The sequence below is a fragment of the Arachis duranensis genome, chromosome 1, assembly GCF_000817695.3.
Source record: "Arachis duranensis cultivar V14167 chromosome 1, aradu.V14167.gnm2.J7QH, whole genome shotgun sequence".
Lineage (NCBI taxonomy): Eukaryota > Viridiplantae > Streptophyta > Magnoliopsida > Fabales > Fabaceae > Arachis > Arachis duranensis.
The window spans coordinates 94977876-94994012 of NC_029772.3; the positions used below are offsets into that span (position 1 = coordinate 94977876).

Below are 16137 nucleotides of genomic sequence, written 5' to 3' on the forward strand. Positions count from 1 at the left end.
GTGCTTCTTGGTTTATTGGCGTGATAGATACCTCATGCGGGTGTGACCAATTTTATTAAATTAAATCACCCACCATTTTCTTACTCCTAGCCATCGGGTCACAGTCATAAGTCCAGGCCTATCCTATTGTTACGTTAAATTAAATTGGTAGTGGAATGAAGTTCTAAAGATATTACGTCTTGTGTGCTATTGCAAGTTGTAAAGTTTAAAATAGTAGAAACCGTGTATAAAGCACAAAATGATGATTGGATATTTTTCTGGAAACAAGTGCATGCATGAGTATGAGACAGATCGACAAGGATGATTGTCAAAGTTTTTATATAGTTTCTTGACCTACCCAAGCAAATCAGAGAAAAGGTCAAATCTAATTGAAGTCGTAATGACATTCATTAGAGCATAAACTTTCGGTTCAACTTTTTGAAATTAATGTTTTAAAAAACTGCACTATATAGATTCTTTTAATAACATTTCACTTTGTTTCTTTAATTATCAATTAACCTGATCTTTTTTTTTTAAGAATTTGAAAATTGAATTGATAAACCTTTTAGTTACGATTAATTTTCTAGTAAAAGAAAATTCAAAGAATAGTGGCAGTAATGGAAAAAATAGAGAGCCGAATCAGAGACAAAAGAATTTATCTTCTTCTTGTATTATGAACAAATTAGGGCTTCTGAGTATTCTTATGAAAATAATAATATAAAAGTTATTTTATTTAGTTTAATATTCATAATTTTACATATGTTATATTTATAATTATCTTTTTATTATATAAAAAAATTATTTATTTATTTCAGTAATAATTAAAAAATACAAAGTAAAGAACTAATACATTAAAAAAGCTAAAAAAATTTATAACTATTTATAATTTTCAAATTATGACCCATATATTATTCACATAAATATATTCAGTAGGTGCTGAAAGTACAAATGTCATCCATATATTGGTGAGAACTAAGTATATTCTAGTTATATGATATCAATGTGTTATAACTCAAATGGTATAGTCTCTCCGTACTCATCTAAAAAGTTATGGATTCGAGTTTTCCTATTTTTGCTTAAAAAAAAAGTCTATCCTATATGATTAGGGACCTTAAACAATTTTTAATATTTTAGACATTACTAATCATTATTGAAAGAGTAATATTATATGATTAATAAAATTTTATTTTTGGTCAATATCTATTTTACATTCTAAATATTAAGTATTAAATTTTAAATTTTTAATAATATAAAATCAAAGTATTAACCTAAAATATTAACTAATATTAATGAACAATATTAATTTTTTAATATTTCTCTTATTGAAACAAGTAACTTGTGATAATGAGTATTATTTAGGCCTTTTTTTTTAGAAATAGAAAAAAAATTATGTGTAATTCAGTATTATGATTAATTAGTGTATTTTTTTATATAGATTTATTTTTTTAATTTTAAATAATAAATCGAGCTCTCAGACTTAAAAATTTTTCATAGTGTTTCGATTTGTGGTAAGATAAATTTTTTTTTTCATTCTCAAGTAAATCAGAGGATCCGATTAATATGTTTAAAATTTTTTTCAATATTATAATATAAATTTAACTCTTAGATTTGCATTTTTAAAAGATAAAAATTAAAAACCACAAATCTGGCTTTTAAATTTGTTAGTATCAATACAAAAAATTAAAAATTATAAATCTGACGTTTAAATTTGTGGTATCCATATAAATAAAAAGTACACTAAATTTTTATATTATTAAAAAATACCACTATAATTCTAATAATAAAAATAAAAAGCGTATTATTTACTGTTTTATTTTGGGTCAATTGTTTAAAGAAAATGTAATAATCTAATTCCTATTTTAATAATATGATTTTTTTATAAATTTATACAAAATATAATATAAAAATATGTAAAAAATAATATTATAAAAAATAAAAGTGATATTATCATTCTCTATTTAAAGAGGTAATAAAATGATATTTTAATGTAAAATCTTATGATCTAGCACATTATTAGTCCATAGTATTTTGAGAACTTAATTAATAGAGCAGATTTATCAATATATCAACTAATAAATTTATTTGGGTTGGTCTCACTAATCTGTTTAAATAGGTATTTAAATAGGTATTGAAAATTTAAAATTTGTTTATGTATATAATAATTAATTAATTAACTAGTAATAAATTTTTAAATAAAATTTAAATTTATAACAGATAAATTTTTGACATGCCAGATTGCAATAAAATAATATACTAAACCAGTAGTAATAATTTAAAACAAAGACAATTTTGGATATAACAAAATTAAATGAAATAGTATACATACTGCTGAATATAATGTAATTTTAATGAAGAAAACGAAAGAACGAAGATGCGGTTGTATCCCTAACTCGGTAAATACAAAATTCCTAATTTTGCTCGTATGATACAATGAGAAAATAATAAAAAAATAATAAAAAGAATATATATGAAATGAAATAATACACTGGTAGTACGGTAGTATAATACTAGTATCTACGATTCTACGTTATTAACTACTGAACAGTGAATACTCACGTCACGCACTCACGCGCCACTGGTGCCAACGTGTTATCGTTTTGGATATGAATCTACCACCTGGATTCCAATAACGCCACGTCACCTCACCAACTTACTGAGTTTCCGATCGTCCACCTTCCTCTGCCGTCGAGCTGCACCCAACTGCGCTCGCTTTCTGGTCTCTGCTCAGAATCCTCTTCAACGACAGCATGCGACCCACCGGTGACCGAAACGACGACGAAGACGACGGCGACTGGCAACCATAATCTTCGTTTCTTGCGGGCACCTCAACGCTCACATTCACAATCGACGAAGAATCCTTTGGGACCAAACTAGGAGAAACCACGGGTCCAGTTTGGTTCAGTCCATCACCTTGAAAACTCGAACCTGGTTCAGAATGGCCCACAGTTATAACCAAATCGGGTCGTTTCGGAGTCTCCACGGGTGCCCTGCAAAGTGGGCAGGTGGAGTGGGAGTGGAACCACATATCGATGCATTCAGTATGGAAGGTGTGGTTGCACGTGGGCAAGACCCGACCCGTTTCCCCTTCCTCGAACTCCGAGAGGCAAACGGGGCAGTCGACGGTGTGAGGATGGGTCTTGCGGGAGAAGGTGAAGACGGGAAGGGAGGCAATCACGGAGGCATCGAGGCCGCGGGAGGCCAACATGACGGCGGGGTTCACGTAGAATACGAAGTGAGGGTGGTGGTGCGCGTTGCGGCGGATGCTATGATTATTGCGGCGGAGTTGGCGAGAGTGTCGGAGGTACAAGCGGGCGTAGATGTGGAAGCATATCATTATGGTGAGAACGACGGAGACAATGACGATCGATATCAGCATTATCTTGCCGTTTATGTCGTCATAGCTGCTCTTATTGGCATTGCCATTCTCCATCTTTCTGTTTAACTGTGCCTTAGCAGAGAAATAAGAGAGAGGTAGAGAGAGTAATTGGGGGGTTGGAATGTTTCTTCGTTGAATCTTGTTGCTTGTTGGTGTTGAGTGTCATTGGTCATGTTCAGTGACGTTTACGCTATTTATTCTTTGCATCTGGTGCTGTTGCTGTTACGTTTACGTACTGTCTTTATTCACTTGATAGTCCTGTGTATTTTCGTGCAACTGATGCAATCTGTCTCTGTTAACGCGGAATTGTTAAATGACATATTTGCCCTCTATCATAGTACTAACTACTAATGATATTCATGAGCTTATGAAAATATATATAATATTGGTTTATCAAATGGGGAAATTGTCTTGCAGTTTCGAATAAGTTAGTCGGTTAGACCTATAGTTTCCTTAGCGTTGAAATACTTCTATGTTCTTATATTGTATTTAGCATTACTTATTTTATTTTATGTATATGTTTCAAATACTATAAATAAAAATAAATAATTATAAACATTTTAAAAGTACATGTTGAGTATATTATTTTAGGAGCACACAAATGTTTCTTTTGAAGTGAAGTGTTTCTTCTAAAATTTTGATGAGTAGCAATCATCCTTATTATAAAGATTTGTTTTTAGGTGAAAACTCACGTGCAGTCGACATCACCTGAAGTTAATAGTTGAGAATGGTTAGATAAAAATTTACTTAAATTAGTCCGATAATTAATGGCTCTCAACTATTAATTTCACGCACATGAAGTCGACTGTACCTAAATTTCCATGTTGTTTTTAACATCTACCTTTTCTCATACTAGCTATGCCCTAGTATTGTTGATGAACAAATAAACAACTCTTTATAAAAAAATATAATATTTAAGCTACTAATTTATTTACTCTAAAATATTAAGTATAAATTAAACACTTGTTACTTGTCTTTAAATAGTACAAGATAATACAACTCCAACGCCTTGACCTTTATCCCGCGCTATACGTTTACGTCTGAATGCATTGTTGGGGCTTCGGCGCTTACTGTAAAATTAGCTAAAATCATATCTTAGCATGAATATCTTCGCTTTAATTTGGCGACTGTTGCATTTGAGACCTACGATTTCCTTGATTTTCCTTAATCGTTTAAGTGAGTATGTTACTTGCGAAGACAAGCTAAGAGACAAGCATTAACAGCTATGTAATGAAATATTGAAATGCTTTCCGGATATAGGTGTGTCCTTTACATGGCTAAAGACGCGTATAAGTTACCATCAAATTAGTAACTTCTTTCTTTTAAAGATAGTAGTGTATTATTGGTGGTACACTAGATTTTACGTAAAATTAATAGATGAAAATTATTAGATGGATTGATTTGACTAAATTTTCATTTTATAACTCTCAAGTATCAACTTCACGTGAAATCGACTGCACCTGAGTTTTCACCTATATTATTATACGCGGTTAAAAATGTATTATGTAAATAAAATTAAAATAAAAATGTTATTTACACAATAAAATTAACTACTAAAATTAGTCATTATATATATAATTTAACTAGTTTTTAATATATATTTTATATTCTAATATGTATTTTATTTGAATGACTAATTTTTACGGTTGATTTTAATACACCTAATATGGTTAAATAAAATTATATGAATTATATACTTACTGATTTGAGAAACTATAAACATAAATAAACAAAAAAATTTATTATTTTTTCGTGTAAACAAAAAGAACAAAATATACGCATAAAAACTCAAGGGCAACTTTCTTAGCCTAAATAAAATATAAAAAAAATAATGCACATAGATATAATTTATATATTTAGATAATTTAGTATATAAAAGAATTCATATTTTTTCATTATCGAGAAAAAGAAAAAAGTTAATATTTATAGAAATCAATTATATATAGGTGAATGCTATAATGCCTAAAAGATGTTGCCTATTTACTAAAAAAGGTTAAAAAATAATATTTAATTTAAAAGATATAACAATAAATAATTTTTAAAAAATCAAAATTTACTACAAAAGGTAAGTTAGGCAAAATTTAGGCACCATAGAATTAGTCTTATATGTATATGTATATATCAAATTTGTAATGAAACAATTTTTTTTTTCATTTAATTAAGGATGTAACCTTTTATTTTTATTTTTCTGGGTTAATAAGTTGGTTGAATTGGTTTTGGTCACTGCTGGTAGAAATGTTTTTTTTTTTTTTTTTTTGGGCTCTCTCAGAATTTTGAACCTTAGCACTGAAAAGCTTTTTCCATGGCCACCATTCAATGACTATGGTTAACCCTCTTTCCAGTTGATCCTCGGATCTGGATTCAAGTCGCGAATCGGTTGATGAGATCCAAATCAGGTCTCTCTGCTGGCATCACCTGGGCAAGCAGTTTCGCCTCAGAGATTAATTAACGAGATGGATTCTGGTGAAGTTCTATCGCCGGTCAATGTTCTTCCTTCGCCGGGGAACACCATTAAATCTTCCAACCAAGCTTCGTACCCTTTCTTATTGCTGCTTCAACTTTTGCCTGGTATATCCCGTGCACGTCATTATTCGACAGATGTTGCGCGGACAGCTTGATCACTTCCTGCCCACCGCAATGTTCCTCTTATCTTCACAACCTCCTTCATTCCTTGGATCTTGAGTGAATAAATTTGATGTTGTACTCTCCATTCAATGGTGCTGTTCTCATTAATGGCATCCTAACTTTTCTGCCTCCTTGCTTGGTCCGAGCATCTTCTTTTTGCCTAATTTGATTTTTCCTATCATTCTTTATAACTCTTGCTTCACATTTGAAATTCACTTCTAATAATGCTTTGTATGTCTGCAAGTGGTTTAGTGCTCCAACTCGCTCGTAATGTTTCTGCTTCTTCTACTTTTGCCACTGCATGGGCTAGACAATTTCTGTTTCTGGGAGTGTCCAAGTCATTCCTTTTTCAGGTACACTCTTCATTAAAATTTGAATATTTTGGATTATGGTCATTGCCTCTGTCAATGTTGTCTTGGATTTAATTGCTTGAACGAGCTTTAAGTTGTCAGATTCTATTAGAATTCTGCCCATTTGTAGATTGTTCACTATGATTAATGCTTGCCTTATTGCCTGGACTTCTGTCACAGTACTTGATTTGGCTTGAAGCTTTTCTGAGAAACCTAAAATAATTCTTCCTTTATTATCTCTGATGACCACAGCTATTGCACCTGTTCCAGTATCATTTCTGAAGGTTGCATCAACATTTGCTTTCAACCAGTTCTCAGGGGGAGATCTCCATTTTACCAGGTTAGTTTTTCTCTTATTGGCTTCTGCTTTTTGTGACTGCTGTTTTTCTGCTAGTTTCCAGTATGTTGTCTCTAGTACTTTTGCCCTGCTGATTGTCCAACTAGAATTTACTTCCTGTTGTTGAAACAACTTACTGTTCCTCGTTTTTTATATCTCCTACATGAGAAATTCTAACTTGCTAATTCTCTTCTCCTGGTCCTCTCCACCGCCTGCTCTCACCTTTCTTATGCATTTCACTATCTAATTTCTGATTGAGTTGACTGTCTCAACTGTTGGAGTCCATTGACATTCTACTCCAAACCATATTGCCCTAGCCTAATTGTATAACAGTAATGCATGTTCTAATGTCTCTAAACTTTTTAAGCATATTTGACAAACTGGATCCGGTGACATCTTTCTTTTATGTAAGTTAGACCTATTGGTAATATATCATGACATGCTTTCTATAAGAACATTCTGATCTTCTGTGAGACTTCCATTCTCCATACCTCCTTCCATATCTCCCTTTTATCTTCACTTGTTGATTGATTTTCTTATTTCATGTTCTGCCCGACTCTTTTTGCAGCATAATATCCTGTTCTTAATGAATAATTTCCATCTTCCTTCCGTAGCCAATACAATTGGTCCTCTTTGTTCATTACACTAACAGGGGTGCTGAGAATCTCTTTGCAAATATCTTGAGAAAATATGCTCTCAATCATTCTTTTATTTCACCCTTCCTCATTCACAATGAGATCTTTTACCTTCGAGTCATATGTGCTGTTCGCATTAAGAAGCTTGCTCCTCCCAGTGATCCAATTGTTGTTCCATATGTTTACTTTTGAACCATCTCTGATGCTCCACTTTGCTCTTTCTCTTAATAACTCTCTTTCATGTAAGATGCTTCTCCAGACCCATGATGCGCCCTTTTTACATGTCGCTGCCCAAAAGTTGCCATCCGAGAAATATATCAATTTCAAAACTTGTACCCAGATTGCACCTGGGTCCTTCAATGCTCTCCATGCTTGTTTGGCAAGGTAGGCAGTATTTTGTTTCTCGAGGTCTTTAAACCCTAGCCCCCCATCGCTCTTGCTATCAGTAATGATGTCCCATTTTTTTCAATGGATGTCCCGTTCCTTTCCCGATGCTGCCTATCAGAATTTTACAACCTTTGTGCAGATTCTTCTGCAAAAACTCTTGGAAAACTTTATGACATTCATGGCATATGATGGCATTATTTGAATTACAGACTTTATTAGTATCTCTTTGCCTGCTTGATTCAGCAACCTTTCTTTCCATTAATATGGAATGTTGAGTATCATATGCTCTTAGGCTGAGTCTGTCGTGAGTGCCACAACTTCAACAAAATAGATAAGGCCCAATTTTTTAATCCTCTACAGCTCGATTTCCTTTCTCTTTTATCTTTTGTACCAAAGATCTTTATTTTATTTTATTCTTTTGAAAAGAAAAAATATTTTATTTATAGTCTAAGTTATTTAGAGTGTATTTGATTTGTGTTTTTATTTTCTGTTTTTATTTTTAGTATTTTTTTAAATATTAAAAAAACAGTAAAAACAATAAAATTTTGTTTTATGTTTTTATTTCTTGATTTATTTTTTTTCTACAAAATTCTGAAAACAGAAAATATTGAATAAAAAAAATAAAATCATAAACCAAAGGTACTCTTCAATTGTGTTTAATTAGTGTCATTTTAGATACATAGACATAAGACACAAATACATATGGATAAGACACAAATACATAAAAAAATTATAAACATAAAAATACACAAATATTAAAGTGTATGTAGTAATGATGCACAAGACACATAATATAAACTAAATGTCAATTTTACTCTCTATATTATAATTAATAATTCATTAATTATTACTATTACTATTATCATCACTACCGTATCATTGCTTTCTACCATATTACCACCAATGATATTTCAACATCAATTTAAATTATTATCAACAATAATTCTAATTTAATAACCAATTTAACAATTAAAAAAAATAAAACAAAGATTGTAAAAAAAAATTCAGATGAATAAATATGAAGGTTTAAACAAAAATTAAAAATATTTAACTTTTTTTTTCACTTTTATTTGTACGCAACACAAAACATTCAAAAACTATTTCTTTTATTTGTTTGTATGTTTTGAGATTCTACAAAGTACAGAAGAAAAAAAGGAAGGTGAGAGTGAGGTAGAGAAGCTTAGGCCAACGGAAGTTGATGTAGTGATGTGAATAATAAAACGGGAAAGTACATAAAGAGTACGCAAAGATAATAAGATTGTGAAAGAATAATGAAAGAAAAGAAAAGATGAAGAAATTTTATTGATTGATTGAAAATTGTAAACTATGAAAGTAAAACTAAGTATATATAGAGCATTGACCTATGAAAGATAAAAGCAAATAAAGAAAGATAAAAATAAAGATTAAAATTATAATTGAATTTATATATTCTGTTGGCTGAATTTGTAGGCCGTGACACGTCTTTATTGTTGTCATGGGCTAAAGTGGAAGAATGATTTAATACGCCCCCACAAGCTGAGGATGAAAGATGTCAAGAATACTAAGTTTATTCAGATAAAAATGGAAGGGTTGAGAAGACAAAGGCTTGGTGAAGATGTGAGCTAGTTGGCCAGAAGAGGGAATTGAGAGAAGTTTCATCACTCTAACTTGAATTTTTTGTCGAATCAAGTAACAATCAACCTCTAAATGTTTGGTTCATTCATGAAAAATCGGGTTAGCAGCAATATGAAGAGCACTTTGATTATCACAATATAAAACTGGTGGGCGGATACGAGAGATGCGTAAAAATTATAACACATTTAGTATCCATTGAAGTTCACAAGTTGTGTTGGTAAGTGCACGATATTCTGCTTCCGTGGATGAGCGAGCAACATTGGTTTGTTCTTGGTCTTCCAAGAGACTAACGAACTGCCTAAAAAGAAACAATAACACGTTAAAGATCATCGAGTGTGTCAGGACATCCGGCCCAATCAGAGTCACTGAAGCCGAGAAGCTGAATTTCTGATTCACCTGTAAAAAAAAGTCCTTTGCTGGGACTAGTTTTTAGATATCGTAACACATGTTTGGCAGCTTGAAAATGAGATTCAGTAGCAGATGCCATGAATTGACTTAATTGTTGGGGATAAGACGGCCAACCAAACGGCAATATTTATGATTATGAACAGAATTTTGTCGAAATAGACCCCAAATATCAAAATGTAATAAATCAAAATTTGCATTGGCTTTGTTAAAACTTTGAGAAAATGGAAGTTTCTTTTGCTTAGAAAGATGACAAATGTCACAAGCCTCATCGTAATGCATAGCGATAAAAGGAAATTGTTTATGTAAATGATTAAGTCTTTGTCTATAAAGGTGTCCTAAATGAAAATGCCATATATTTGAATGTGTAATGGGTGGGGATTGGATGGAATTTATTGAATGTGTAGTGGATCGATTTTTACTGAAATTGGGTTCAAAGACATATAATCCATCTTTGATTCTGCCCAAATCAATCGTCCCTAAATTGTTACTCTGTAGAGTGCAAGAAGAAGATGAAAAAGTGAGTTCACATATGAGTGCGGAAGTAATTTTTGAGATAGAGATAATATTAAAGTTGAAATGAGGTAGATAAAGAACATGAAGAGCCAAGAATGGTGAAAATTGAACAATACCTTTATAAGAAACAGTAAGTTGAGAACTATTTGGTAAATGGACAATAATAAGAAATTTGTGTGTAAGAAATAAACCAAGACAAATTTGATGTAATGTGATCTGTGGCACCAAAATCAATGATCCAAGTGTTCAAGAATGGATCTCGATTTAAAAAATTGTTAACAATAGAAAAAGTATTGAAAGAACAAAGATAATGAGTAGTTGGACTTGACAAAAGCTCAAGAAGGTTTGAAGGATGAGCTTCTTTATTGGAAGGAAGTACCATGAAAGACAAGTGTTGGGCTGATGAAATGTCCAAAAGAGGCTCCGGATGAAGTTATTGGTGTGCCTTTTCTCCTTGATCTAGGACAGAGTAGGGAGGTTGATTATTCATAGTGGGAGGAGAGGTTGAAGGGGTTTTAAGATCTGAATTGGTTAATTTATCCATGGATGTCAGCAGAGCTCAAGAGTAGCTATGATACCATAATAAAACGGAAAGAGTACATAAAGAGTATAATAAATTATGAAAGAATAATGAAAGAAAAGAAAAGATGAAGACATTTTATTGATTGTTGATTGATTGAAAATTGTAAACTATGAAGATAAAACTAAGTATATATAGAGTATTGACCTATAAAAAATAAAAGCAAATAAAATAAGATAAAGATAAAGACTAAAATTATAATTGAATTCGTATATTCTGTTGGATTGAATTTGTGGGCCGTAAGACGTATTTATTGTTGTCATGGGTTAAACTAGAAGAGTAGTTAAATAATGAAGGCCGTGCAAATTTGAAAAACACAATGGCCGTGAGTGACATAGAAAGGAAGAGAGACAACGTGCGTGCGACGAGGTAGAGGCGGTGGAGATATAAGAAACACGACAGCGGTGGACGATGCTAAGAAGAAGAGAGACGAGCATGGAAGCGAAAGAGAAGCAGACAAAATCAAAGGAGGAAGAGTTATGAGAGAGAGGAGGGGGGAGGGGAGGTGAGGTGAGGAGGTAAACCTCCACTGGAGAAAAGAGGAATGACAGTGTCAATATTGGATGAAAAAATGTGCTAGAAGAGAAGAAGACAGGAGGAAGGTTAGAAGAAAGGAGAGGTGGAAAGGGAATTAATGAGGAATATGGTTAAAGGAGGGACAAAGCTAGAATTTTTTTAAAGTGATTAGGAACAAAAGTGAAAAAATATGCGTCTCATTAATTGTGTCTCAATGTCTACCTTTAAAATGATAAACTAGATACATGTATTTTATATGTTTCTATATACTCCTGTTTCCATCAAAATATTGCGTCTTAAAAAATAAATGGTGGCCCTGTTTCCATCAAAATATTGTATCTTAGCAAATAAATAATGGACATGTGTCAGTGTCTTTATTTTTAATGTACATAGATACCAACCAAACACATGCTTACAGATGACAAAAAAAAATTAAATTTAAATCTAAAAAATCAAATAATTTTTATGAACTTAAAATTAAAAGAAGGTGGAAAGGGAATTAATGAGGAATATGGTTAAAGGAGGGACAAAGCTAGAATTTTTTTAAAGTGATTAGGAACAAAAGTGAAAAAATATACGTCTCATTAATTGTGTCTCAATGTCTAATTTTAAAGTGATAAACTAGATACATGTATTTTATATGTTTCTATATACTCCTGTTTCCATCAAAATATTGCGTCTTAAAAAATAAATGGTGGTCCTGTTTCCATCAAAATATTGTGTCTTAGCAAATAAATAATGGACATGTGTCAGTGTCTTTATCTTTAATGTACATAGATACCAACCAAACACATGCTTACAGATGACAAAAAAAAATATTAAATTTAAATCTAAAAAAAATCAAATAATTTTTATGAACTTAGAATTAAAAGATGAGTCTGAAATTTAATTACATAGAATCTTAATATATACAAATAGAAATAATTCTTTACTATTTTGTTTTTAAAATCATACGAAACATACGGTAAAATGGTGAGATACTCTTTTTTTTTAAATAATTCTAAATTCTTCTTTTAACCAAAAATATTTTAATAAACAAAATATTATTCTTGATGTATTTTTTTTTTATAGCCAAACCATAGCAATACCACCCATAAAAAAGAAAAAACTAAACACTACAAAAGAGAAAAAAATACACCACAAGAGCTTTATTTTATTTGCACTTTTAGCATTACAACCACCAACCTTATACTTCAATCAAGCAGAACAACCATCTCCTCTCGCCCCAAATCTAAAAAAATCATTGCTATTCTTAAATTTTTTTAACTACTAGTACTACTTTTAAATAAATATATAAATAATATTATTGATAATTATTTTCTTTTTTTCTAAAAAAATAAATTTACTGTTTTTTTTTCTTTTTCTACCTTTCTCTTCTTTCATCTTATTCTCTTTCACTTTCTCTTCTTTACTTTTTCCATGAAAATATGAACACCCATAATTTAATTTATTTAAAATTGTTTATTCGCATAAACATCCTAATAATAATACAATATAATTTTTGTATATAATTTTTTCTCAACAATAACATAATGATATACTAAAAAGATAAATAAAATTACAATGATAATAATGTATATCTCTACTCTTTATTGATATACTAAAAAGATAAATAAAATTACAATAATAATAATAATACTGTATATTTTTACTTTCTATTAACTCTCCTAATAAATAAAAAATAAAAACTCTCAATCTAAATCTATATTAATTTATAAACTTCACTTGAATGATATCATTATATATGATGCCTATTTATATACTCGAATATGCTAATTATCTTAATTATTAAGTCATTCCTAACAACAACAACTAATATATCTCTGTAAGATTCTAACACAACAAATTGACGGTTTCTTTTACTACATGATAAGCATGCCAACATATGATGACATAATTGTGATAAATTCTAACAACAAATTTTGATTATCTTGTGTAATTGATAAAACTTCTAAAATCTTCTAGCAATTTGATAAACTTTTATTCATTCTTTCATAAAATTTCAATTCTTCACCATTGGTTATCAAATTGAATAAGTAACTTTGTTATTCATGAACATTCTAACCATCTTTAAGAATTTTAATTCAACTTAAATCTTTCAATTTGGTTATTGAAAATTAATAAGTTTAGTTTAATTTTCAACACTTTCTCTTAAATTAAATTTGACAAAAACTTTTTCTTTCTCTTTCGTCTTGATTTTCAATGTAACAATACTAATTATTTCTTTCTTCTCATATGTTGATCCTTCAATCTTTATGTGCAAAGTCTTTTGGATATTAAAACATCTTTCAATTTCTAGTTCTTCTTTATAAATCTTCTTGTAATCTCTTCATCTGAAATTTCTTCATCCTCTACTTCAATAATAAAATCCATCTTCTCTTTTTATTTTGCTTCTATTATATTTTATTGTAACCAACTTCTTTTCCTTTCTCTTGAATTATTGCATTGTTACATGATATATGTAACATCCTATCATCCTAAACTTTACCTCTAATCATAAAATAAAGGATAACAAAGTGTTACGATAATTCTAACACTCATACAGTAGTATATATATAAAAAAATAGTAATATGAGAAGCTCGATGAAAAAATTAATAAAGCTCAAAATTTAGACACAAAAGCAGAAACATTCACACGATAACTACAAACTTAAAGGAACAAGATACAACATGATAATGATACAAGATCTCAAAGTATATAGACTCTATAAGTTTGATAGCCAAAAGAATACTAGCCGCAGTCTGCGGAGTTTAGGCCGACTAGTTAAATACAGACATAATAGAATTTTTAGAAAGTTAAACAACAACATATGTCTCTCAAATAAGCCTCTAAGACAACAAAGTATAAGATACAAAAGAGAGAGAGAACTACGACAAAATAGCCAAAATACAAAGAGATAACAAAAGATCTTCCACTCTGCCACCATCCCACAACTCACCGAGATTGGTTGCGACCTGCATCTGAAAAACAACAACATATGGTATGAGAATCAGAGGTTTTCATTATGGTAACAGTGTCCAATAATGTAAAATATAAGGTTTCGGGATGCCAAAGACAATGCTAGAATTTCACATCAAGTATAAGATTCAAGCTTATAAAACAATTTAATAAAATCCTTAAACAAACTATCTATCTTATGAAATTTCTAAGCTAACATTTACACTGCTGTCCCACAGCTTTCACCAGTCTACCCTCCATGCGATTCCATCGCCACCGCTTACCGAACTTCCTTAATTCCAATAAAAAACACAAGTAATTGCATACAAGTAATACACAAGTAATATTCATATATAGCGAGTAAATCAAGAAGCAATTAAACATGTTATACAGTTAGGCATAGGATGCAAGTAACAAAGCAATCAAACACATAAAAAATACACATGATAAATGCCTGTCCTATTGGCTGTGATATCACATTGTCGATTCAATTGCCAACTCGACATATTCCATAGAAATGTCGCCTTTCGGTCACGAATAAAAATGGGTACCCCCAGGGATATAGTGCCCGGCTCACTTTCCTAGGGTTATAGTGCTCGGCTCACTTTTGTGACTCGAAAGGATACGAGTGAGATACTCTGTCACAAACCCCACATCTCAACGTAAGCGGGATTAACCACCGTCCTTACGCCGGTGCCACGACCTTGACAAGCGGGATTAACCACCGTCCTTGCCAGGCGCATAGCGACTTAACAGTCTCAGTATAAAACAGTATATATATCAATAGTTCTTAGTGATCACTTTCAGTACTCAATAAATTTCTTATTCAACTCCAAGTTCCAAACTCTACTTAAACATTATCAGTTCTCAAGTCCTCAAGTTCATCCTCAATATAATACTCCATCACAATACCCAACTAGTCTGTTCTCAATACTTCAGAAATCTAAGTCTCTGTCTTCTAAACTCATAACAGAAAATCACTCATTTAATTCACTAACTCATTTTTACTAGTCTTAGAGTCTAATTTACTAGTTAAGAGCCTTAAATAGAAGTTAAAAAAGTTTGGAAAGCTAGAGAACCCTTGAAAATAAATAAAAAATTCAGCAAAACAGGGGTCATGTGTATGCATGCCCCTGTCCCGCGTATGCACGAGCTCAAATTTGGGGGGCCGCGTACGCAGCACCCTGCTCGCGTACGTGAGATTCCCAGACAATGAAGAATGTCCGTGTCGCATGTTACAAGTCGCATACGCAAGGGTTAAAAATGAGCTTTTGCGTACGCACGCTAGTGCCTACGTACGTGAGATCACTTGGCAGGGGCCAACGTCTGCGTTGCGTGCACTGTTCTGCGTACGTAACCATTCCCAAACTTAGAAAATCTTTGTAAAGTTGTAGAAATTAGATTTTTATACAAAACTTTAAATGCACATAACTTTTTCATTTCAAAATATTTTTCATCCATTCTTCGAACGTCTTAAAGCTCTCGAACCTAACTCTCATGTAAATTAAGTTTCATAAAAAATGGGAGTCCGGAGGCTAAATTATGCCTCACCAAATTTTGTCAAAAATAAAGTTTTACAAGATGTGACAAGTTCTCTAGTTTTTCCGAAACTTCAAACCACACTAAACCAAAACCATTCAAAACCGTCCGAGTATCCATAATAGACACTCTCAATCCATCTTTTATTCATTCACTATCAAAACCACTTAATTCTTACCAATCTACTTAAATTCCTATCAACTTCATCATCATAAATCATCATCACAACAATCCAAATCCATAATTATTCTTATTCATCAATTCAATCAATAATCAAAACTCACCATTCACCATTATTTAATATCAATATCAACCACAAAGTTCAATATCCAATATCATC

At 31.4% G+C, this 16137-nt stretch overlaps 1 protein-coding gene across 1 annotated transcript; it reads right to left on the reverse strand.

The window, feature by feature from the left end:
- Window positions 1-2250: 2250 nt before the first annotated feature.
- LOC107463361 (RING-H2 finger protein ATL2) lies at window positions 2251-3541 on the reverse strand. The gene has a single exon (XM_052253106.1). It carries the CDS (start codon window positions 3407-3409, stop codon window positions 2630-2632), a length of 780 nt encoding a protein of 259 aa, XP_052109066.1. The 5' UTR covers window positions 3410-3541; the 3' UTR covers window positions 2251-2629.
- Between the last annotated feature and the right edge of the window lie 12596 nt (window positions 3542-16137).

Coding starts and splice junctions, on each gene's coding strand:
- LOC107463361 (XM_052253106.1), bottom strand. CDS start 3,409: ATGGAGAATGGCAATGCCAATAAGAGCAGCTATGACGACATAAACGGC.